The sequence below is a fragment of the Chlorocebus sabaeus genome, chromosome 14, assembly GCF_047675955.1.
Source record: "Chlorocebus sabaeus isolate Y175 chromosome 14, mChlSab1.0.hap1, whole genome shotgun sequence".
NCBI lineage: Eukaryota > Metazoa > Chordata > Mammalia > Primates > Cercopithecidae > Chlorocebus > Chlorocebus sabaeus.
Genome location: NC_132917.1, coordinates 109,433,968 through 109,457,649, shown reverse-complemented (window position 1 = coordinate 109,457,649; position 23,682 = coordinate 109,433,968). Strand labels below are relative to the sequence as shown.

General features: G+C 48.8%; 1 protein-coding gene and 1 long non-coding RNA gene across 15 annotated transcripts; one reads left to right on the top strand and one right to left on the bottom strand.

Annotated features, from left to right (window-relative positions):
• Positions 1-2,382: 2,382 nt before the first annotated feature.
• On the top strand, positions 2,383-22,811 carry LOC140713384 (presequence protease, mitochondrial-like). 14 transcript variants are annotated; one of them, XM_073023313.1, is made up of 7 exons: positions 2,391-2,713; positions 7,402-7,580; positions 7,773-7,875; positions 8,002-8,091; positions 8,524-8,606; positions 8,810-9,007; positions 15,698-16,381. In XM_073023313.1, exons 3-7 carry the CDS (start codon positions 7,775-7,777, stop codon positions 15,832-15,834), a joined length of 609 nt encoding a protein of 202 aa, XP_072879414.1. In that variant the 5' UTR covers positions 2,391-2,713; positions 7,402-7,580; positions 7,773-7,774; the 3' UTR covers positions 15,835-16,381. The 14 variants fall into 14 exon arrangements, 12 of the variants coding, with proteins under 12 accessions (XP_072879424.1, XP_072879423.1, XP_072879413.1 ...); XM_073023312.1 differs by lacking the exon at positions 7,402-7,580 and having other exon boundaries at positions 2,389-2,713; XR_012095458.1 differs by lacking the exons at positions 7,402-7,580; positions 15,698-16,381 and adding an exon at positions 11,681-12,056 and having other exon boundaries at positions 8,732-9,007.
• Positions 9,304-15,860, bottom strand: LOC140708584 (uncharacterized). The gene is made up of 5 exons (XR_012095473.1): positions 15,751-15,860; positions 13,299-13,360; positions 11,536-11,694; positions 10,294-10,396; positions 9,304-9,663 (listed from the first exon to the last, which is right to left on the bottom strand). It is a non-coding gene; the product is annotated as an uncharacterized lncRNA (long non-coding RNA).
• Positions 22,812-23,682: the final 871 nt, after the last annotated feature.

The following is a 23,682-nucleotide window of genomic DNA, read 5'->3' as shown; positions in this document are numbered from 1 at the left end:
TTTCTTGCCTCATCAATAATTTTATGTACTGCACTACCCTGTGTACTAGGCGGTGCAGTAGGATTAAGTCTCATGGTGGGCGGCTGAGGATATGGCACCCTGCCCTGTGGCAGTGGAAATGTTCCTGGTTGTCCATACGGATTTTCTGGGGGCTACCGATACTGCAGCTCGGCTGGCAGCCAGTATTGATAGACTACTGGCGGCTGGGACTTATTTTCTACCGGCTGGTATTGTGGACACTGTATTTGGATTGGCATTGCCATGCCAGAGACTCTATCTTTTTCTATTTGATCTTCTTTTGGAGTTTGTACTTGTTTAACCTGCATTTGAGGTTGCAAAGTTACAGGCATCTGAGCTGCTGTAAGAGGAGTTGGCCATCGTGGTTTAGATTCTGATGGCTCTGCTAATTCTGGACTCTTTTCTTCTAATTTTAACGTTTCAGGATATACTACCTCCTGTAATTGATTAACATAAACATTTTGCATTGACCGAGCCATTACCAGCTCTGCTACACATTTGCAGTGTGAACTTTTCGTTCCTTTCCAGGATTCTATCCCTGCCTCTTTTTCACAATCTACTGCACAGCTTTTAGGGACATCAGAAATTGGAACACTATCTTCTTCTGTTTGCAATGGTTCTAAAGCTACTTTAATAATGACTCAATCATTCCATACTGTAAGTGGGATGATTTTACTTTCCCTACTTGCTTGTTTTAATTCTTTGCCAATTTTTTCCCAGTCTTTTAGATCTAAAGTTCCCTGTTCTGGAAACCATGGACAAAACTGTTCTATTGTTTGAAATAGCATAATTAGATTTTTGGTAGAGACTTTAACTCCCCCTCTTTTTAAGAGAATTTTAATAAAGCTGTGATAAGAGGCATATTTACTTTCAGTTTGCCCCATTGTTACCCTAGGTTCTTCCGAGTGCACAAGCTTACCGCAAGGCTGACTGTAGACGTACTCGGGAGTCTCTCATCGACTTGTCCTCAATGACCACGCTCTGGTGTACCTTCACCTTAGAGAAAAGCTTCCACGTTGGGCACCAGATGAAGGGGTGGCTTGCCCCTCCACACCTGTGGGTGTTTCTCGTTAGGTGGAACAAGAGACTTGAGAAAAGAAATGAGACTCAGAGACAAAGTATAGAGAAAGAAAAAGTGGGCCCAGGGGACTGGCGCTCAGCTTAGAGAGGACCCACACTGGCACCGGTCTCTGAGTTCCCTTAGTATTTATTGATAATTATCTTTACCATCTTAAAGATAAGGGAGTGGCAGGACAATAGGATCATTGTAGGGAGGAAATCAGCAGTAAGACATATGAACAAAAATCTCTGTGACATGAATAAGTTTAAAGGAAAATGCTGTGCCTTGAGATGCATATGCAAACATCTCCATAAACCTTTTAGCAGCATTGTTTCAGCCTATCACATGGGGAGAAACCTTGGACAATACCTAGCTTTTCGGGCCGGGCGCGGTGGCTCAAGCCTGTAATCCCAGCACTTTGGGAGGCCGAGACGGGCGGATCACAAGGTCAGGAGATCGAGACCATCCTGGCGAACACGGTGAAACCCCGTCTCTACTAAAAATACATAAAAAATTAGCCGGGCGCAGTGGCGGCGCCTGTAGTCCCAGCTACTCGGGAGGCTGAGGCAGGAGAATGCCGTAAACCCGGGAGGCGGAGCTTGCAGTGAGCTGAGATCCGGCCACTGCACTCCAGCCTGGGTGACAGAGCAAGACTCCGTCTCAAAAAAAAAAAAAAAAAAAATACCTAGCTTTTCTAGGCAGAGGTCTCTGCGACCTTTGGCCATGTACGTGTCCCTGGGCAGTTGAAATTAAGAGAATGGTGATGACTTTTAACCAGCAAGCTGTCTTCAGGCACTTATTTAACAAAGACACATCCTGCACAGCCCAAAATCCATTAAACCTTGAGTCGCCGCAGCACGTGTCTCTTGCAAGGACAAAGTTGGGGGTAGGGTCACAGATTAACAGCATCTCAAATACAGAACAAAATGGAGTCTCTTATGTCTAGTTCTTTCTATATAGACACAGTAACAGGCTGATCTCTCTTTCTTTTCCCCACAGAAGTGTTAGTTTTTTATTTGTTCAATCATTTGGAAATGTAAAATCCATTCTTGATTCGCAGGCCACGAGAGCAGGCAGGGACAGGCTGCCCCTTGCCGACCTCTGGAATGAGCTTAGAGAAGGAAATGACAGGCTGGGCCAGCACAGCCTCCTCACAGCAAATTCGCTGCAAGGGGGTCCTTCTTAGCAACCACTTCTCATCCTTCATCTTGGCTTCAAGTGCAGTTCAGGTGGAGAAAGAGAGAACAGAACTGGCCTCAGCAACAAGAAGGAAGGAGACGCAGGGTCAAGCAGCCCTGTGGATCGATCACACTCAACATTCACACCAAGCGGAGCACAGGCAGGACCAGCCCAGGGGGGCCGAAGTGGAGGCTCTCTGGGGTGGGGGAACTCTGGGTGGGCAAGATTCACAACCTAAAACTCATATAGAAGTTCTACACAGCAGTAGTTACAGAAAACACACACTAAGAAAAGGCCAAAATAAAAATAGGACAGCCACCTTTGACCGCACCTTATCCCTCAGGAACCCACCTTCAAGCCCTGGCAGATGAAGACTCACTTCCTGATGCACTTCCCGGTGAATTATGTGGGCGAATGCATCCGAACTGTCCCCTACACGGACCCAGATCTTGCCAGGTAGGAGGGTGGAGGTCGGGATCTCTCAGGCCTGAGCCTTACAGAAGCAACTTGTCAAGCCTGTTCGAGTTCACAGGGCATGTTTTAGCACAGGAAGAGTCTGCACTGACTCTGAGTGTTGGACCTGGGGCTTTGTGAGTCTACGAGCAGCCCTCTTTAAACAGCAGAGTCTTTATGAACAAAGGCCCTAACCACAAACTCCTTTCAAAATGCCCCATGTACTCCCCTCATCTCTAGGTGGAAATTGAATGAATTTAGGTTGAGACTTCTGATAAACATGGTAGATTAAGCCTTCGTGAGGACAGATGCATGGAACGGCAGCAAAGGTAGATCAAGACACAAAGCCACAAGGGAGAGTGGGAGGTGACCCAGGCAGCCATGGGGGCTGCAGGAGAACCTCATGAGCCAGACTGTGGGTGGGTGGGTGGGGGGTGCCTGACCCGGGGCCACAGAGGGACAGGGCAGTGGGGAGAAACCAGGTGGTCCTGCAGAGCCCTGCAGATGGCAGGGCTGGAGGCTGCCTCACAGTCCCTCTGAGGAGTTTGCCTCCCCTGTCTCCCCACCAAGTCAGAAGCTCAGGGAAGGAGGCCCGGGGTTGAGCGGCCAAAGCCACGGCCGAGAGTGAGGGTCAGGCCTGTTCCCAAAGTGGCGTGGGGCGAGGGAGTTTGCAGCCTACGAACTGGCCCTCCAGCCCTTTCTTCCAAAGTGTGGCTGCCCCTCGGCTGTGTTCATCCCATCTGTGGAAACTGGCCAGACCAGGAGGACAGACTCACAGACATACACTTTTGGGGACCTGTCAGTTGGGTGTGGATGACACAGATCTGTGCAAAAATGTTATATCCCGGAAATTCACTTCCTGTATCCTTGTCCCAGGCAGCTACCCCCATGAGGGACTAAACCAAGGAGGAGACCCCCAGGGTCTGGCTCCAACCTCGCTGGTCCCAACTGATGGTGCCCCAGCCACCCGAGTGGTAGAGAGGGGAAGGCAGGCTTAGGCCTGGGCAGTCTATCCTGATAGGAGAAGGTGCCGGGCCTCCAGGGTGTACGTGTGTCACAGTAGGACCACAGATGGGGAGGTGTGTAGCCAGGTGGGAGGAAATATGGGGCTGCAGTGGGGGCCCAGAAAGAGCTCTTCTGTAGAAAAGAGGTGTGTGGTCAGCTGTTTTGTTCATTAATTTCCATATTTGTAGGAGATAAACAGATCTGTCTGCTGTGCCAGCAGAAGAGTGGTCTGTTTCCACCATCCAATAGGAAAATGCAGACAGAAAACGCTAAAAATGTGGAGGTTCCCCCTGGGCCAGGGGGATTCTAGATCTTTTTTTCCTTGTTTTTTGTATTTTATAATCTTTCAACAGTGAGCATGTGTTTTTAATATACAAGTAACAGAAATTTCTCAAGGAGGAGGATGCATGGATGGATGGAAGGCCATCCCTGCTGGTGCTTGTAGAGGCTCCGTCCCCCAGGGTCTGGCTCCGACCTCGCTGGTCCCAACTGATGACGCCCCAGCCACCCAAGTGGCACTGGGTTTCTCCTGGAGGGCCCACACGAGATGGTCATGACTTCTCCCAGCACAGCCACTGGGAACACGCCCACTCCTTCCTTGATTTCCCACCTGGCCTATTTGACTCCCTTCATCTGCTTTGGGAAATGGCACATCTGTGGAAGTGGTGACCCGGGGCTGATCTCGCCACGGGCGTCTTTAAGGAGCCTGTGTCTTTGCTGCAGACGCTACCATCATTGTCTGCCCTGCCTTCTGTCGGAGGTGGATGTGTTCTGGAATCATCTAGAATGTGATGTCACGATTCGCAGTGGAAGGCAGATGAAATCAGGCCCGTTCCTGGAAATGTGATGTATCGGAGAGTGTGTGTTTTCTTAAGGGATTCCTATAAAACTCAAAGAGTTTGACTTCAGTTTCCTTTTTTTTTTGGTATCCTGATGTGAGACATTTAAATATTCATTTGCACATTTGCCTTTACAATAGAAATAACCTCTTTCTACTTCACCAGATTTAAAAAATGCCACATATGCATTGGAACAAGTTAAGCAGTGTGGTGCTGGAAGTGTTAGATTCCCTCCCCACCACCACTGCTTTCAACCATGTAATCCAAGACAACTGCTTGAAAATTGTGCTTCCTTGTGCTTTTTAGTTTTTGTTAATTAAAAAGAAAATCTCATGCCTGTAAGCCCAGCACTTTGAAGGCAGGAGGATCACTTGAAGCCAGGTGTTTAAGACCAGCCTGGGCAACGGAACTAGACCCTGCCTCTACAGAAATTGTAAAAATAGGCGTGGTGGCACGCATCTGTAGGCCCAGCTACTCAGGAGACTGGTGGGAGGATCCCTTGAGCACAGGAGTTCAAGGCTGCAGTGAGCTGTGATTGCCCTTATGCACTCCAGCCTGGCGACAGAGCAAGATCCCATCTCTTAAAAAACCAGAACAAAAAAATGGGACCGTAATTTATGTGGCATTATTGTACAACTTGATTTTATTTTCATTTTCACTTAATCCAATAATTACTTCATTGTCTATGCTTTTTTATCAGCCATGGTGTTTTAAACTTGCATTTTTTAATCATTAATTTCAGTCTTAAAATCCTTGCATGTTTGATGACTGCTAAATTCCTACATACAGAAATTCGAGAAAAAGGTGGCGCTTACAGTGGAGGCGCAAAACTCAGCCACAGTGGGGTTTTCACCCTTTACTCTTACAGGTGAGCTTTGCTCTAGTTCACACATTGGGACACACACTGTGTTTTAGTCTCCTACTCATGATTATCAGTGTCATTTTCTTCTACTGCAGTGAACTTTAGACAAAAGTTGTTCTATGTGCTGCTTTTCACTTCTCGAGCACTTAGCCACACCCAGCAATGTCCTTTCTGGTGCAAGGATTGGGGCCAGCAGCGTAAACGGGAAGCATTCTGTCTTTAGTAAACCCTGGCTTAAGCCAGCATATTTTGGCAGAACACGGTAGTGCCTCCATCCATGGTTTTGCCTTCCATGGTTTATTACCCAGTCACCCTTGGTCTGAAAATATTAAATGGAGAATTCCAGATATAAACACTTCCAAAGTTTTAAATTGTACACCATTCTTCTAAGCAGTGGGATGAAAGCTGACACTGTCTACGGTACCTGCCTGTTGGTCACTCAGTAGCCGTCTAGGTCATCAGATACGCTGTGGGTGTCCAAGAGCTTCTGTTCACAGAACGCTTGTTTTACTTAGCATAACTTTTATTACAGTATAATTGTTGTATTTTGTTAATATCTTGCTGCACCTAATCTATAGACTTTTTCATAGGCATAGGAGAAAAACACAGTATCCATAGTGGCTGTCTGAGGTTGCAACCCTGCTCTGGGGGACCTGGGACACAGGCCCCAGGTGAGGGGCTGCGATACAGCCTGAGAACATTCTTAGCTCATTTCATTTGGAGGTGCCTGATGTGGATGCAACTGTTAGCTTTCATAAACATAACACCGTTATTCTAAAATAATAAATTCTTGATTGTGTATGGCTTTGCTGCCCAAGAGAACCTGTATTCTGACACTTTTTAAGAAGGAGCTGGCCAGGCATGGCGGCAAGTGCCTGTGGTCCTAGCTACAGGAGGCTAAGGCGGGAGGATCCCTTGAGCCTAGGGAGGTTGAAGCTGCAGTCAGCAGATTGTGCCACCACACGCCAGCCTGGGCGAATGAGAGCCTGGCTCGTGGATGCAGAGATAGATTAGGTAGGTAGGTAGGTAAGCAGGCACGTAGGTAGAGAAGTCGGTAGCCGTTGCCACCCTGCTGAGTTCTCCCATTTGCTGTGCTGGAAGCCACTCTTCTAGACAAGGATGGGGAAGCAGCTCACAACCCCTCTGCAGCTCTGAGTCAGGGTGGAGGGAGGGCTGGGCTCTTTCCATTTACACAAAGGGAAGTCTGGATCAGCCCCCTCAGACTGATTCCTGTACTGCCCTGGGTGTGTCCTTAAGGGAGATTAAAGGAAAACCTTTGTTTGCTTGATTTTTCCATGTGAGTCTTCTGTAATTTCCTCGTAATCTTGACCTGCCCCCACCCTCCACATCTTTCCTCTTCTGATGTCACAGAGAGGTGGATTTAAATCATCTGGGGAGGACTTTATGCAGACGGACCCTGTCTAAGAGGGAGAACGTGTTGAAAGTCTTATGTGATCGGATTTAAACTTCCACTGAGAGTAATTGAGCAATTTGTCAGGGGGCTGTTTGGACTAGATCAGATGTAAAATAGAGCTGTTAACCCATAGAAGATGTTGAACTGTTAAGTCACAGGTTTGTCATAAACTTGTCCTTTGGTAAAATGCTTGCCTATTTATTTCTCTGGGTTTCCTAGGGACCCAAAAGCAATAGAGACACTCCAATCTTTTGGGAAGGTTTACTGGGCAAAATCTGGAAAATTCACGCAGCAAGACATTGACGAAGGCAAACTTTGTCTTCTCAACCGTAGATGATCCTGTCGCTCCTTCATACAAAGGTATTGTGAGTGTAACAGTGAGAATCTCAGTCCACAGCCTCGCAGATGACATTGCTGTTTTCCGAGTTCCCTCATGCACAGGCAGGAGCACCAGCTTCTGGCGCCTCTGTCCTTGCCTGTGATACGATTTCCACGTCTGACACCCTAAATATTGGCCTTGGAAACACGCTTCCCGACATCTGGGCGAGAAGAGTGCATCCTGTCATTTCAGTTTTACTGACCTGAGGCCCAGTGGGGCCAACCCACGGCAGTGACTGGGCTCATTCGTGTGGAAGGATGACGTGACCACGGCCCAGGCCTGGCCACATTACACTGTAGAGCCACTTTTGCTCACAGCATTATCAGCCTCACGCGGTCCTGAATGCATCCACGCTGCAGAAGCAGGCCTTGGTAAGAGTCAGCGTGGCTCGTGGGAGCTGGAGGTCAGGGTGTGATCTCTGGGCTGTTAGACATGACCCTGTGGTTGAAACACATATGTGAAGTAACAGTGAAATGCACCTGTCCCCTCTGGGACACGAGGGCATAGCCCACTGTGCGAGCTCCTGGGTGGCAGCCCCCCTGTGCCTGTGGTTTGTCTTCTAGGAATGGACCACTTCTTGTACGGCCTCTCGGATGAGATGAAGCAGGCCCACAGGGAGCAGCTCTTCACCATCAGCCACAAGAAGCTCCTGGCCATGAGCGATAGGTGAGTGGGGAGTGGGGAGTGGGGAGTGGGGAGCGGGGAGTGGGGGAGACAGCGTCCGGGATTGGAGACCTTAACGGCACTGAAGTAGAAGCCAGTCCTCACTGACCTCGCCTGCCTTCCTCTCAGGTACCTCGGCACTGGGAAGAGCACGCATGGCCTGGCCATACTCAGACCCGAGAATCCCAAAATCGCCAAGGACCCATCCTGGATCATCAGGTGAGCGGCCCTGGTGCCCCCAACTGTGCAGGAGCCCCTGAGACAATAGGCCTCTAGAGCTGAATATGAAAAGTCAGAAATGCTACTGCTTTTCCAAGAATATTATGCCATTCTTAAAGTGTTGCCAACTGACTGGCAAGTCAATCTTAAGAGCGACCAGGAAGATGTCCATTGAAATAGTCATACACGAAATGCCAAAGATGCACCACGTAGAATTTTCACTTTCTACTGACTGAAAGGCTTGTTTTACCTCATTAGTTCTAGAATATTTAAGAATCTAAAAATAAAGGGCAACTCTGATTTAACCTCTGCTTGAGTCATTATCTTAAGTAGCATTTAGGGCTTTTACTAAAAAACAGAAGTAAAATGAAAAGGTACACAAAGGTGTCCCGTGTCTGCCTGTGCTGATTCATGAAACTCGATTACACCGAGGCCCTGTGGGAGCGTCCTCCTAACAGACGGAAGTTCAACGGGGCGGCCGGATGGAAGCAGTCCTGAGAAGCAGGTGGGCTGGGGTGAGTAAGCGCTCGCTTCGTCTTCACACAGCCAGAAAGGAGAGCCGCCACGCCAGCTCTTCTTGGCCGTTGGACTCTGATTTCCCAAACAGCTTGTTTTTGGGGTCTCCTCTCCCTCCACACAGCTCTCCACCGCCATTTCTGAGGCACAGCTGTGGTCTCCTGCAACCTAGAGCTAAGAGGCAGAAACGCTGTCCCTACAGGAGGTGGGCCCACGAGGGCAGCAGGGCCGTCACGCCAGCACCCATGTCTACTCTGGCAAGAGTCATCAGAGAATTCCAAATTAGGTCCCAGCAAGGACCGTGGCTTGGACTGGACGAGAAACTGGCTATCAGATTTTTCAAACCCCCACCTTGGTGGTTTTAACATGCAGCTAGGATTGCAATCAAGAGGCCGAGTAGGTAAGATTCATGTGTTCTCTTTTACTTTCTAAGGAGAGCAGGAGCCTGGGGTCAAGGCCCAGGGTCCTGGCCTGCTGCTGTGGTTGGAAACTGACACATGGCAATAAACATGGCATTCCCCTTGGCCTGTGTAAACTACTGGCTTTGTTCTCCTTTTATGACTTGTGCATAGTTCAGTGATCCCTACTAAAAATATTTTTATAATCTTTGCCCACAAAAGTGCTGAGAAAACCATTAGTAGCCACCCATAGATTGAGGTTTTAATCTCCTACTTAAAAAACTAAAACGGAGGACTGTTGGAGTTGTAGGCAAACGTTTAATACACACATCTGAAAGCATGAGACACAGTCCAGACAGCACGCACTGGAGCTGGTGGGGCACACGGTCGGTGACAGGTGCTTGCTTGTTAGGTATTAATGTCAATAAATACTTTCAGAAAGTGCTGATAAATAACTTAAGTGTTACAAAAACAGATGGTCCACGGTGAGTCCAGGTTGCAGGTACATGCAGGCAAGACTGGGTCAGACGCTCCAGGGCTGGGCTGCACGTGCTCTAGCTGGCCTGAGTCCGACACATCATAGTTGTCCATGTACTTGGCCAGGATCTTCATGAGGGGCCGCAGCTTGAGCCACCACTGTTCTTTGGGAATCCTGTGCCTGTGGAGGGATGGGGGGACAGCAGTGAGGCTGGGAGATGCCACGGCCAGTACAGTGAGCCATCTTGCCAGAAACACAGGGTTTGTAGGGTTGGCTGAATCAACTAGATAATAAAGCCAATTTCAGGGTCAAATGAAACCATTGCTTTTATATTTCTAAAAATTCTTCCCAAAGACCTAGTGGTGGTTTCTTATTGTTGTTCTTTTGAGACAGAGTCTGGCTCTGTCCCCAGGCTGGAGAGCAGAGGTGCAGTCTCAGCTCACTGCAACCTCTGCCTCCCAGGTTCAGGCGATTTCTCCTGTCTCAGCCTCCTGAGTAGCTGGGACTACAGGTGTACACCACCACACCTGGCTAATTTTTGTATTTTTAGTAGAGATGGGGTTTCACCATGTGGGCCAGGCTGGTCTTGATCTCTTGACCTTGTGATCCACCCACTTAGGCCTCCCAAAGTGCTGGGATTATAGGTGTGAGCCGCCATGCCTGGCCAAGACCTAGTATTTTTTAACTGAGCTTCAGAAAATCTAGTTCCTCAAACCCCTGAATGAGTTGCTGAAAGCAACAGCAATGGCCATTCTCCTGTCCTGTACTCACGTTGGCTGGGTTTGCTAAGGCAATAAGACCCCAACTTACTCAAAATCCGTTTGCTTCTTCAGCTCTGCCACAGGTTGAAAAATAAGGTTTCTTTTGCTTATTCCCAGCACACAAACGGAATCATCGGTGGTAAATTTTTTTCCTATAAAAGATTTTAAAAAAGATTAACAACACCCTGTCACATGGGCAGGTGGGAGAGCAGAATCATGGGGCGAGATGAGAAGTGAGATTCCTGGCAACCATCCTGAACCTGGCCTGGAAGCCTGGGGGAGGCTGAGAATGGCCAAGAACGGCCGAGAACAGCTGAGAACAACTGCACAGTGTGGCCAGCGCCTGGCCTGGGCAGCTCTGCTCTTGTGGGATCGCCCTGATGGCTTCCTGTAACGCAACTTTTGTTTTTCCTCTCAGTGGAGAGAATTTTTCACTAAATAGTGGAATAGGGAAATTACCTTAAGAAATTGATGCCCACGAATACACACACAGAGGAGTGAGAAACATCCATAGCTAAATTAGCAAAAGAAAATCGATGTAGAAAGAATCAGTCAGTTCTTCAAAAAGACAAACCAATTGAAACTGTTCACATCACTGTTTTTTGTAGACTGTCATTCTTCTACGTTGCACATTGGCAGTGATAATGGTTTGCCCTAAAAAAGCACACACCTGGTATGACTGAAGAAAGCTGAGGGGGGTGGGGGCAAGAAAGATGCTGGCACAAACAGCCACTCAGGAATGAGTGGGGACCAGCCACATTGGAACAATTAACAATTGTATTATACAAAATGTCATGTTTTTTAAAACTTTTCAGTTTATCTAAAGATTTGTTAGAATATGTAACTTACAAAACTGATTTAAGGAAAAACATGCATAGTTCTACAAACATGAACAATTCATTCAGCAGCCAAATCTTCCTCAAAACTGGAAGTTCTGACAGATGGAGTTGCAAGGAGGTTGTCCTAACATACATCCAAAAAATAGAAGGCCCCACTTAAACTGTGAGGGAAACTGCGGGCTGATGCTCAAGATCTCCAGAGCAAAAGGCCTGCACAAAAGAACTTCAGGTTGAATCTAGCAGTGATAAAAGAGAACATGTTACCCACGCCCAAGCTGACCTTATCCCAGGATTCCAAGGTTGGTTAAATAGCAACGCTCAGAGACCAGCAGGAGTTAGAACATCACACGCAGCTCAGTACTGGACTGAAGAAGGAACCAGTATACCCTACTTCTCCCCGACAGGACAGCATTTTCACCAAGGCAGACGGCCTCCCTCCGCGGACCCCTTACCTCTGCCCCAGGCCTCCTTGAGTTTTGCAGTGATCCACTCCATAGCTCTGGCAGAGATTTTGGTTCCAAAGTTTCTATCAAATGGAGAGGGTGCCCCACAAAAATGACGATTTCTATTTCACAGAATTCACGTTTTTATTTCTAGGTCTTTATGGATAGCTGGAACAGAAAAAAACACAATCTCTGTTTCCTGTAGCCTGAACTCAGCCTGTTAAGCAAAAGTGTCAAGTGTTCCCCCTGCCCAGTAAGAAGAGGATTTTAATAAATGGAATGAGTCAACTAACAATCTCCAATATTTTAAAATCTTCAATCAGGATTTCATAAACTCATCTGGGGTGGGGATGGGTCGCAGCTTTAAGAATCTGATAACCGTTGTGGATTCTTTAACAAAATCACACATACGCCTCCTATTTCATCATCATTTCAGGGGATTCATCAGCTCTCTGGAATAAATTCACGGGCTCTGGTTTAAAAGTATAAAGAATAGGAGGTTGTGAGGAAGGAGTGTGTGTGAGTTAGGAATGCTGGACCGCTGTGTCCCAGGCTCAGCTCATGACATGTGTGTGCCTGCATGCAGCTCATTCCAGGTCATTCTGATTTGGGGTGAGTGTCAAGTATATTACATGTCTGATAATCCATTTTAAATCTTAGGAAGCTCCAGTTTTTAACTCGATGAAGTGTTTAATTTGAATAAGCATTTCCAAGTAGTGGGGTTGTCACTGTTTTCATGAAAGCTGACAGTTCCCTTAAAATCCCCATTACTCAAACCTCACCAACAAAAGAATCCTAAAGCTGGTGATGTTTGGCATGACTTAAAAGTTTAGATGTTTTGGCTGGGCATGGTGGGGATCACGCCTGTAATCCCACCACTTTGGGAGGCTGAGGTGGGCGAATCACCTGAGGTCAGGAGTTTGAGACCAGCCTGGCCAACGCAGTGAAACTCCATCTCTACTGAAAATACAAAAATTAGTTGTGCATGGTGGTGGACACCTGTACTCCCATCTACTCAGAAGGCTGAGGCAGGACAATCTCTTGAACCTGGAAGAGGTGGAGGTTGCAGTGAGCCAAGATTGCGCCACTGCACTCCAGCCTGGGTAACAGAGCAAGACTCTGTCTCCAAAAAAAAAAAGTCTCCCAGCTAACTGGGTGTATGCATATACTGCAGATCGTTCTGTTGTATAGTGACACACGCGACACATAATGTGACACAACAAACTGACACAGGATGTCGATTTCACCTAAGCCCAGCTAACAGGGAGTGATGAAATCTCGTGCTGTGTTGCTCTGTCCCACCCAGAATGCAAATCATCCCTGTGCCCTAAGTCTCCATGCTGTCTGTGCCTCCTGTCCCTGAGTCACTCAGTAGCCGCCTTGGTTATCAGATGGTTATCAGTACCCACCCCCTCATGTATACAGGGGGCGGGTACTATCCCCAGTTTCAGGCACCCACTGGAGACTTGGGACACATTCCCTGAGGCTAAGAGGGATGACTATTTCCTTCTTCCTTCATAAACATCAGGTGCTAATTAGAGAAATGATTTTAAGATATCTAAAAGAGTAAGACTATAAAGCAAAAATTTTAGTTGTCTAAATGCGGGCAAGTCTGTAGAGCAACACACCACGACTCTGTTCTGCAACTGCTCAGCGTATAGTGCACTCCAGCGGCAAAGAAATTACCACTCATCCAGCCCAAAGTCACAGAGCAGAATCTAAGAACCGCAGTGTTACGGTGACCATAAGATCAGCCCTGGTCTCTCACTCACCTGAGCACAAGGCCCCTCTGGATGGTAGTCTTCATTTTCTGCATCAGGCGCTCCACATTGGACTGGAAAAGAGCATTTTGTTAATCAGACAATAAACTTCTGCTAAGCACCTACTGTGTGCCAGGTCCTGCAGGGCGGGAAGTGCCAACCACACGTGGTGGTGAGCGTGGCCAAGGAGGCTGCAAGCTCTCACAGCTTGGGTCTCGGGGAGCCTCCCCAGGCGGCGAGAGCACGTCTGCAGCAATGAATGCTGAGCACAGGGCACTGATGTGAGCAGCCCTCACAGCGGCCACTAGAAACGCCTTCCGGAATCAACAGGGTCCCTCTGAAGATGATAATTCCGTGACTGGCCTAGTGCTCATTCATGGCTCTATTGCTCCTTATTTTCATGACGATGTTCTCTCGGCGCTCTCAGAGGAAAAGAGCGACCTGTGGCCTTTCAATGGAATCTCCTATGACGGCCTGATGAACAGTGTCTGATCAGAGAATTTTGTAAACTCTCATCGACACACAGATTTCTTAAGGAACAGATTGTCTTAGAAAAGGGTAACATCCTATATCAGATCATCTTGGGAGGATTACAAGAGGGAGGTAATTCTCTAATGACTCATCCTAAGAAAATGGAGATTTTTACATCTAATCAATCTGTCACTGGGCACGGTGGCAGAATTTCACAAAGTAGGAGCCTGGGCGCAGTCGCTCACGCCTGTAATCCCAGCTCTTTAGGAGGCCAAGGCGAGTAGATTGCCTGAGGTCAAGAGTTTGAGACCAGCCTGGCCAACATGGTGAAACCCCGTCTCTACTAAAAATACAAAAATTAGCCGGGCATGGTGGCAGGTGCTGTAGTCCCACCTACTTGCGAGGCTGAGGCAGGAGAATCACTTGAAGCCAGGAGGCTGAAGTTGCAGTGAGCTGAGATTGTGCCACTGCACTCCAGCCTGGGTGACAGAGCAAGCGTCCATCTCAACAACAACAAAAAATCATAATTTCTCTTCTGAAGCTCTTGCCAGGTTGAATGCTGGTGAGGCAGGATCTTTGGACAGATTTCTGAAATACGGTCATGAGTCACATAACAGGGGGATATGTTCTGAGAAATGCATTGCTAGGTGACTTGAGCCTTGTGCAAACATCCTACAGTGAACTCTCACAAACCCAGGAGGCAGGGCCTGCCACATATCTGTTGTTCCTGACTACAAACCTAAATGTCTGAGACTGTTGAATACTGCAGGCAATTGTGTATCTAAACATGTCTAGATGTAGAAAAGCACAGTTAAAAATATATATATATGTATATAACATATGTTTTTTAATATATATAGTCTTTTATAAAAGATAAATAACAGTGCACCTGTTTGGGGCAGCTCCAATATCATCTTATGGGACCCACCGCTGACAGAAACATCATGATGAAGTGAATGACTCCACAAGTATTTAATTTGACATAGTGAAGAAATTCGTGATTCACATGTCACATAATTAGTGACAACGCCAAGGCCCTTTTTACTTGATCTACTTGGCCCAGAAACAAGTAACATCCTAACCTTTTAAAAGACAATGGTGCCGGGTACAGTGGCTCACGCCTGTAATCCCAGCACTTTGGAAGGCCAAGATGGGCAGATCACGAGGTCAGGAGTTCGAGACCAGCCTGACCAACAAGGTGAAACCCCATCTCTATTAAAAATACAAAAATTATCTGGGCATGGTGGCACGTGCCTGTAATCCCAACTACTCGGGAGTCTGAGGCAGGAGAATTGTTGGAACCTGGGAATCGGAGGTTGTAGCGAGCCGGGATCATGCCACTGCATTCCAACCTGGGTTGCAGAGCAATATATAACATTATATATTTATTTATATAACTAACTAAAGACAATTGTTCAAGTTGCATTTTATCTGCCAAGGCCTGTCATCCTGCATGGAGTTTAGTAACTGAACACTGCAGGGTCCAGGCCTGGATTCTGCTGTGCCATCCAAGCAGGGGCAGACCCCGGGCTCGGTGACACTCTTCCCTAAAAGAGCCACAGATGCCAAAAAACCACGGCCGTGTGTGTGTCAGTTTAGAGGCAGACACAGCATCAGAGGCCTCAAGATTTAAAAGAAGCTGCAGCAAGCTTCAGAGCCAGTTGCAGACGTGGGTGGTGATTGTTAGCGGAGGCGCTCAAATCGTTTGTGACAGAAGTGAGAAAACATTAACTACACAACAGACTACATCAAAAAAACAAGCTCATGTTTCACACAAGAGACTAGAAGGTGTCCTCAACCAGGCACATCCGCCTTCACCTGACACATGGGAGAGGCATCTGGGCAATGCGAAGGGCATCAAGCATGGCGTGTTCTGTAGTACCTGTCTCCATGCCCCCTCGAAAAGCAAACCACCCTAGATACGATGTTTCACTCCACAGCACCGAGTGGATCCAAAGGGGACGGTCCCCCTAGGCCAGCCCCCGTCACATACCTGCAGATCCCTGATGTCGAAGGGCTCTTCAAAAATGTATGCGGCATCGGCTCCGGCCGTGAGCCCCCCATGTTGGCCAGGTAGCCACGGTAGCCGCCCATGGACTTGATGAACACGCGCCGCTTGGTTCCGCTGGCGGACTGCTTGATGTGGTCGCAGGTCTGGTCACAGAGATCAGTCACTCCAGCCCAGGGCCAGGGTGCACCCACCATCCCAGAGCTCCCCGACGAGTAAGTGCAGCAAGGGCCCCCACCGCGCCTGAGCATGCGGTCCCAGCATCGCAGAGGTGAAGGGTGTGCAGCAGCCGGGATGTGCCCTTGGAGTGGGTGTGAACATGCCCCCAACACCCCCCCCACCGTGGCAGCCACCTGGAGATGACCTCAATGACCTGTGGTGGGGGCCTGGCCATCTGCCGCTCCCTTCTCCCAGGACTCATAAAAGGAGACTGAAAAGACGACCCCACAAGCCAGCTCACTCCACGCTGCTCTCTGTCCCTGCTGAAGCAGCTTTCACCAGACACGGACACCGTTAGGTGTGAGCTGAGAAGTTAGGGGGCTCTCACCTACCAGCTTAGTCCATGGGAACAGCTGTGATCTTCTATTTTCTTCCATTAAAGCTCCCTGTGATTTTAGATCTGTGGCCATCTTCCGTTCATCAGGTGAATGTTACGTTTATAGAAACTCTACTCAAAGGCAGACGGTGGTTCTTAGACCCAGGTGCCTGGGGAGTCTTTCGGATGCATAGGCATCAGGTCCCCAAGTGAAATGTCTGCCATCCGCCCTCCACGAGGACCCAAGCTCAGTGGGGAGAAAAGCAGCAGAGAAATGCATCGGCCACCTTCCCACCCACACACGAGTCCGGGCTGCAGCGCCCTCTCCTGGGACTCTGCAAAACCTCTGCCTGGGCCTCAGCTCCCATCCCGGCACCCTCCAATCTGTTCACACAGACTGGAGACCCATCTATAAAAAACATAAATCTGATCCAGTCATTCAAAACCCTTTGGCTCACTTCAAGTACACGTCAAGACTTTCTCGGGAATCCCTGGCCCCGCCTGCTTCTGATACCAGGTCCCGCTCTAGATCCAGCAACCTCAGGTCCTCCTGGGGCCTCTGGATATGCTGGCTGCTGTGTGCATTCAGGTACAGTGGTGGGCGGGAGAGCAGCCCCCAAAGGAATCCCGGTCCTAATGCCTGGAACCTGAGAACGTTCCCTCATGCGGTGATAAAGGAATCCTGAGGACTACCCAGGTGCGCCCTAAGTGCCACCACTTGCATCAGCAGATGAGGGGTGTAGAGGCCCTGGAGCAGGATGCTGCACACCTACATGGGAGGAGGCGGCACCAGGGAACAAGGCGGGCAAGGCCCGCAGCTCTGGGCACCTGAATGGGCCACGAGGGACTCTCCTGGAGCAAACACTGGCCTCAGTCCATGGCTCCTGCCTTCCAGAACTGTGTGACAGTGAGTATTATTTTCCAGCCCCAGGTGTGTGGTCAGGGTCACAGCAGCCACGGAACACACACAGGCACCTTCCTCAGCTCTGACCAGGAGGGAAATGTCATTTTCTCACAAAAATGCCGCCTGGTTTCTAATGGCAAAATTCGTCTGTCAGGGGTTCTCGGGGCACCCCATTTCCTCTCTTCATAGAAATCACCCTGGAGTCTCTCCCTGCAGTTAGCTCGTGGTTATTTGACTTGCAGTCCTCACTAGGCTACAAATTCCATGAGGGCAGGAACTGTGGGCTGGACTTCCACCACTGCACCATCAGCAGGACCCGGCCAAGCACCCACAGCAGGCGCTCAAGAAATGCTTGTCTCTGAATGACATAAGCACAGTATTCTCCAGCCAGCCAGCCATCCTGGTCAAGGGCTGATCCTGAAGGATTCCCTAACCGGCCTCCATGGGACTCAGCCAAGAGTAAAAGCATGAAGTGGGGGTGTGGACTTGAGACTGGGGGCCACACGAGAGTCTGTGCACCAAAGTTTAACACCCACTGGGAAATTCTCACTTGAGATCTTCGGATGAAATTTTAAAACACACTTTGTTGAATAAACACAGGCTTCATTAAACCATTCCAACCTATACTTTGTTTCTTTGGCAGATTCTTTTCCTCCCAAAATAATTGGTTGATGTGTTCAAAAGTGAACACGGGCTCTAGTTAGCGGGCCACTTTGCATTGTGTAGAAGCCGAGATGGGGAGAGAAACAGGCAATGGGAAGAATTCCCATCTTTGTGCTTAGGAAGGACAGAGGACAGAAGCCCGTCAAGGGTCCAAAGAGCCCACAACTGCCTTCTTGAAGGGCCAGTGCAGAATTCTGAGGGTGTCACTGTTCCACCTGTACTGGGTTCTCTCTCTAATTGCGATCTAAGACTTAGGATGTCGTAAGGCTTTAAGACTTGCCCTTTGTCTTAGAGAATCCCGGGCATGGGAAGGAAAATGTCGGTGGGGCATCAGGACCCCCAGAGCCACAAAGCCTTATGGGTTATTTTTCCAACTGAATCTCCCCCGCAGCCCACCCTGAGGTGGGGAATTACTGTCACTCATTCAAAGAATGACATCAACCACTTAATGACAAAAGAATTCTGCAGGTAAGCAGCTCTCCCAAGAGGCTGATTTGTGCCCGAGCGTGTCTGAGTTCTGGTCCCACCAGGCTGCTGCTGTGGGTGCGTGGAACAGCGCAGCGCTGACACCTGAGCCACGCCCCCGACCGTGTGCTCCTCTGAGTGTAAACACAGTGACAACTGGGACGGAAGAGTCCGCCTTTGCTGGAACTCAGATACAGCTTTCCTGAACTCTCTCATTACCTAGATGGCGTCTTAAACCTGAATTAGCTTCTAAAAATAGCAAGTCCCTCTGGCGGTGCCTCAGGCAATTAGTCAAAGTAGTACTGTCAAAAAGAAGGCTGATCCCAAGCGTGGCCCTGCCTGCCTGCAGTGTTTCAAGCCTGGACATCTAGAAACTGCTAAAGGAGAGCAAAGCCAGCGACGGCCGGACCCTAACGACATTCAGTGAAGAGGAGTCAAGCGCGGGGCCCAAGGAAGTCCATGGAACGAGCCGTTGCCAACCTCTGCAAAGCCAGTAGAGCACCAGGGAACACGATAGGGAGAAGCCCAGGAGAGAGATGGCCCTCAGCTCGAGTGGGAGGCACAGGAGGCTGCAGCTGACCTCACGGCCCCTCTGCTCCCTTCCCTGCACTGGAACTCAGTTCTGAAGGAAGAACCCGGAACAGAACTGCTGTTTTCCGAGGTTCTGTGCCAAGCTGAACTAAGGAGTCTCCAACAGGGCTGGGAGTTTTCACTGCAAACTCTGGAGCTGGTTTGGACGTGAACATCTAAGGTAAAGGCCAGCGGCTGCTCTCCAGGAGGCACCAGGCGGCCAAGCCACTGATGTGACCCCATGTGTCAAGGGGGCCACTGTCCCATTTGCAGATGAGGACCCTCTCTGGGTCAGCTTATCAGGGACCGGAGGTGGCCACCATGCGGGTGTCAGCACCACGCCCATGACTGGCAGAATCCACTCCTTCCAAAGCACATGTTGGTGAAACTGCCTGCCCAGGAGGGCATGATCTCGGCTCTCTTCAGAACCTCTCATCTCACCAGGAAGGCTGTGGTTCCAGGCAGTGCCCCCCAGTGGGCACGCCTCTGTCCCAGAGCTCGTACGTACCAGGCACTCAAACCCCTTCCTGCAGGCTCCCACAGCTGACCCTGCGGCCTCGCTACTCAACGCAGGCTGGAGAGGCTGGCTCTAGAGAAATGGTGCTCACCACTCCCCTAGTCTAGCAGGGATAGAAACACGACCCCAAGGACTGGATATATCCTCTCACTTTTAATCAATAAAGACAGGTTCTTCCTAAGGCAGAGAAGCTAAAAAATTTACCCTGTTCTGGCCAGTGTGACTGACATAAAGCCAAGCTAGAAAAGGGTGAGGGGGAAATCTGGCTCATTCTTAACACAGAAGAAACACACTGCTAAAATAAATGAAAGAAAGCAATGGGAGGAAATGATGTTTCTTGCATTTGAAACATCAACTTGCTTTGTTCAAGAGGTTTAAGACACACGTAAGCCATGCTCCACACACACGGCCGGCCATTTCTGAAGTCAGTGTTTCTGGAACAAAAGCCTTGGCCTGCCCCAGTGAACATTCACACTGAGCACACTGTCACGAGGCTGCTTGGCCAGCCAGCAGGGGGCAGGAGAGAGCCGCAGGTGCCATGTGGGGTCCCTGCAAACTGGCCTCACTCCCTCAGTCAAGGGCCTTGCCTCTTGCCAATCCAGTGGCTTCCTCCAAGGGGAAGCGGCCTCTTCAGCTGCCACCGCACTGACTTCAGAAGGCTTAGCCAATGGGACAATAGATTCAACAGAGTTCCATGTTGTTAAGGAAAACTTCTGTTACCAGGCAACCTTAGTATCAGATTCAACGTAAAATAACCAACAAGATCGTTTCCAAACAAACATGCTAGTAGTGCCTTATCCTTCAATGCTGCTTAAACACGGAGAAGAATGAGGAAAAAAGAGCATGGCACTTACTTCTTAAAAAATAACACCTCTTCCAGGTTCCTTTTACCCATATCATAAAGACTTACAACTGGATTCCCTACAGGAAGGTGGAGTGGGGGTGGATCCCCACGCTGACCCAGCCTCCCCCCAGGTCAGTCACCCGCCCCTCACCGCGGGGTTCACAGCTCTCCAGACACTGTCACCTCAACAAAGAAAGGTGGCATCTCTGAGCTCTCTTCACAGGGAGCACCCAAACGGGAGCTAGAGAGACAGACACACCCACAACTGCTGTAAAATCCAGAAATGCAATACATATTTAAGGACTTCATTATTAGTTATTTAAAACTTGAAGAACAAAGTGAGCCTGCTTTTAACCTCTCTGCCACAATAACATCGTGTACGTCTGTCTTCTACCGTTTGTTCCTTCTCCAGCAGCTGCCGCCTGGCTGGCCGCCTGCAGAAGAGCCGCCCCCGGTACTCCTGCGAGGCCCTCGGTAAAAGCGTGAGCACCACGATCACATCTCAGGACGCTGCACACTTTAGGGTCGCCCACAGACCGCCATTGCCAATGCCTGGAAGGCACTGAACGGGCCCTCCTGATCTTTGTAAATGTCACCTCTTGTAAGCTATGTTGTGTTGAAAATTTTTAACTGCAGTCCACACATACTTCTTTGTTTCTGTCTTGTTTTTATCCTAGAGGCATATTATTTTGGAAAATTAAGTTTGCAAGTGTGAAGGGTTTTCCGAAAATCGACTTCTAATCCTGGAAGGACCAAAAAAAAAAAAAAAAAAAAAAAAAAAAAAACTGCCAGATGTGGTGCTCACGCCTGTAATGTCAGCAGTTTGGGAGGCCGAGGCGGGCAGATCACTTGAGCCCAGGAGTTTGAGACCAGCCTGGAAAACATGGCAAAACCCTGTCTCTACTAAAATTACAAAAAAAAAAAAAAAAAAAAAAAGGATTAGCTGGGCGTGGTGACATGTGTCTATTCCCAGCTACTCAGGAAGCTGAGATGGGAGGATCACCTGAGCCCAGGAGGTAAAGGCTGTAGTCAGCCAAGGTTTGCGTCACTGCACTCCAGTTTGGGCGACAGAGTGAGACCACTTCTCAAAAAAAAGCAAAAACTGTATAAATCAGTACAGAAGGGAAATGGCTGGGCACGGTGGCGCACGCCTGTAATCTCAGCATTTTGGGAGGTTGAGGTGGGCAGATCACACCTGAGGTCAGGAGTTTGAGACCAACCTGGCCAATATGGCAAAACCCCATCTCTAATAAAAACACAAAAATTAGCCCGGCATGGTAGTGGGTGCCTGTAATCCTAGCTACTCAGGAGGCTGAGACAGGAGAATCACTTCAACCCTGGAAGCAGAAGTTGCAGTGGGCCGAGATTGCACCACTGCATGCCAGCCTGGGCAACAGGAGCAAGAGTCTACTTCCAAAAATAAAAATAAAATAAAAATAAAAAAAGAGAGCTAATGCTTTTCATTTAAGGGAAGGGAGAAGAACATTCAGTATTTACACATCTCGCGCACACATCTGCAGTGGTGCCCTGAAGTATTCAAAGATACACATTCCTACAAACATAGCTCAAAACCACTCACCAAGTTACATGCTAAAAGCACATGCATAGGAAGAATGCTACATTATATTTTTTAAGCATCTGTGTCCAATATTTTAGCATACTGTCAATTTTCTCTTCAGGTGCTGTATGCCTAAATTATTACATCTTTAGTCATTCATTTTAGAATGTATGACTTGCTTTAGACAAAAGAAATATATTTGAACATAAGCTACTAACTTAATGACTTAGGGGAAAATTACTAAATTAACTTAGAAGTTAAACTTTGCAAACTGAATTTGTTGGACCTCATGTAAGCTAGATCATCAGTTTTTTAAATTGTTGTGTGTTTCCCTTGAGGATGGAAGTCTCTTTTCTCTCATGCACTGTGCACACCACTGCAGCCTGCGTCTCTCGTCCACTGCACCACAGTGCGACCTGCAATTCACACTGTACCACGCCTTCCACACTTTACCTGAAAGTCACTAAGTATAACCAAGAAGGAAATTAAAAGCAGATAAATGACCTCCACCCCCAAATCTAGCATACAAATGTTAAACATTCATCCAAGTAAAACCAAAAACCCCTGTTAGCTCACGATTGTAACTGGTAGAGTTATGTGCATGGCAATTGAAAGTCTCAAGAAAAAGTTTATACAAAAAGACATCTGCAAACATCGACAGTGCAGAGAGGACTTCACTCTGCATCCAGCCTGTCCTGGAAGCCACGGCCAAATGCCAGGTTGTATAGATCCGAAAAGCAGAGAAAAAAACACAAGTGTTGAAATGTGTAGAGTCTTAGCAATGTACAACTTCGATGTAGGATGTGCAGAAACCTTGAATTTCCAATCAGAAAACAGGAACATGAGCAAGTTCCCCAGCAGCGCCCACCTTCTGCCTACGCCACGTTTAACAGGAATGCTGGCCACCTCCGGGGGGAGAGGCTTCCTGGTCACATTCGCTCTGGCAGCCGCACAGCTGGCCCTGCCACAAACACCTGTCTAATACTGAAGAACCACCCGCTCCCTGGGCTTTGCTCACTCTAGCCGAGAGAGCGTATTTACAGAGTATATTATCAACTGAGTCCTCGTTCAATGCATCAAGCATGTTGAAGGCAGGGCAACCCCATTCCTGGCCCAATTAAGTGAACTGAGCAGAGCAAATGGCCCCAGTTGGATGGCACTCAGTCACGACAGCAGCGGCCACTATTCACAGGGCACTGGCTTCATGCCTGGAACAGTTCCAAGCATCTTCTTTCTGTCCGAGGAATGTGCACTGCAACCCTGTGGGGCCATTTGCAACGTCCACCAGAGTTCTGAGGCAGCCAAGTCCAGGCTGTCTGTGGGCCTCCCCGTGTGGCCGTTCACATCCCCTGCAGACCAGACCTCACTGCAGGGACCGCAGGGACCGTGGGTTCCAGGGCTGCCTTGAGGCACATGCCCCCTTCGCCACCTCTTCCTGGCCCCTGACACCAACCCTTACCACTGCTGCCAACACTTTATTTTCTCATGGCTCCTGAGGGGCCTGTTCTTTCTGCCCTTCCCTGCTCTTGGCTTGGAGGACGCCCACATCAACGCCAACGCTCACCTATCCCTACTCCCGCGTCCGGCTTGGAGGACGCCCACATCAACGCCAACGCTCACCTATCCCTACTCCCGCGTCCGGCTTGGAGGACGCCCACATCAACGCCAACACTCACGTAATCACCACCCCTTCCATGGGACTTCATGCCTAGGAGTCTCAGTATCAGAAAGTCAGATTCCTGTGCTTGTTGGAGAATTTCTTCCCATCATGGAAGTGAAGGAGATACAATTCTAGGTGCCTGCAATAACCTCATTTCCACAGCTAAGCAACTTCAGTAGTAGCACAAAACAAAAAGTTTTT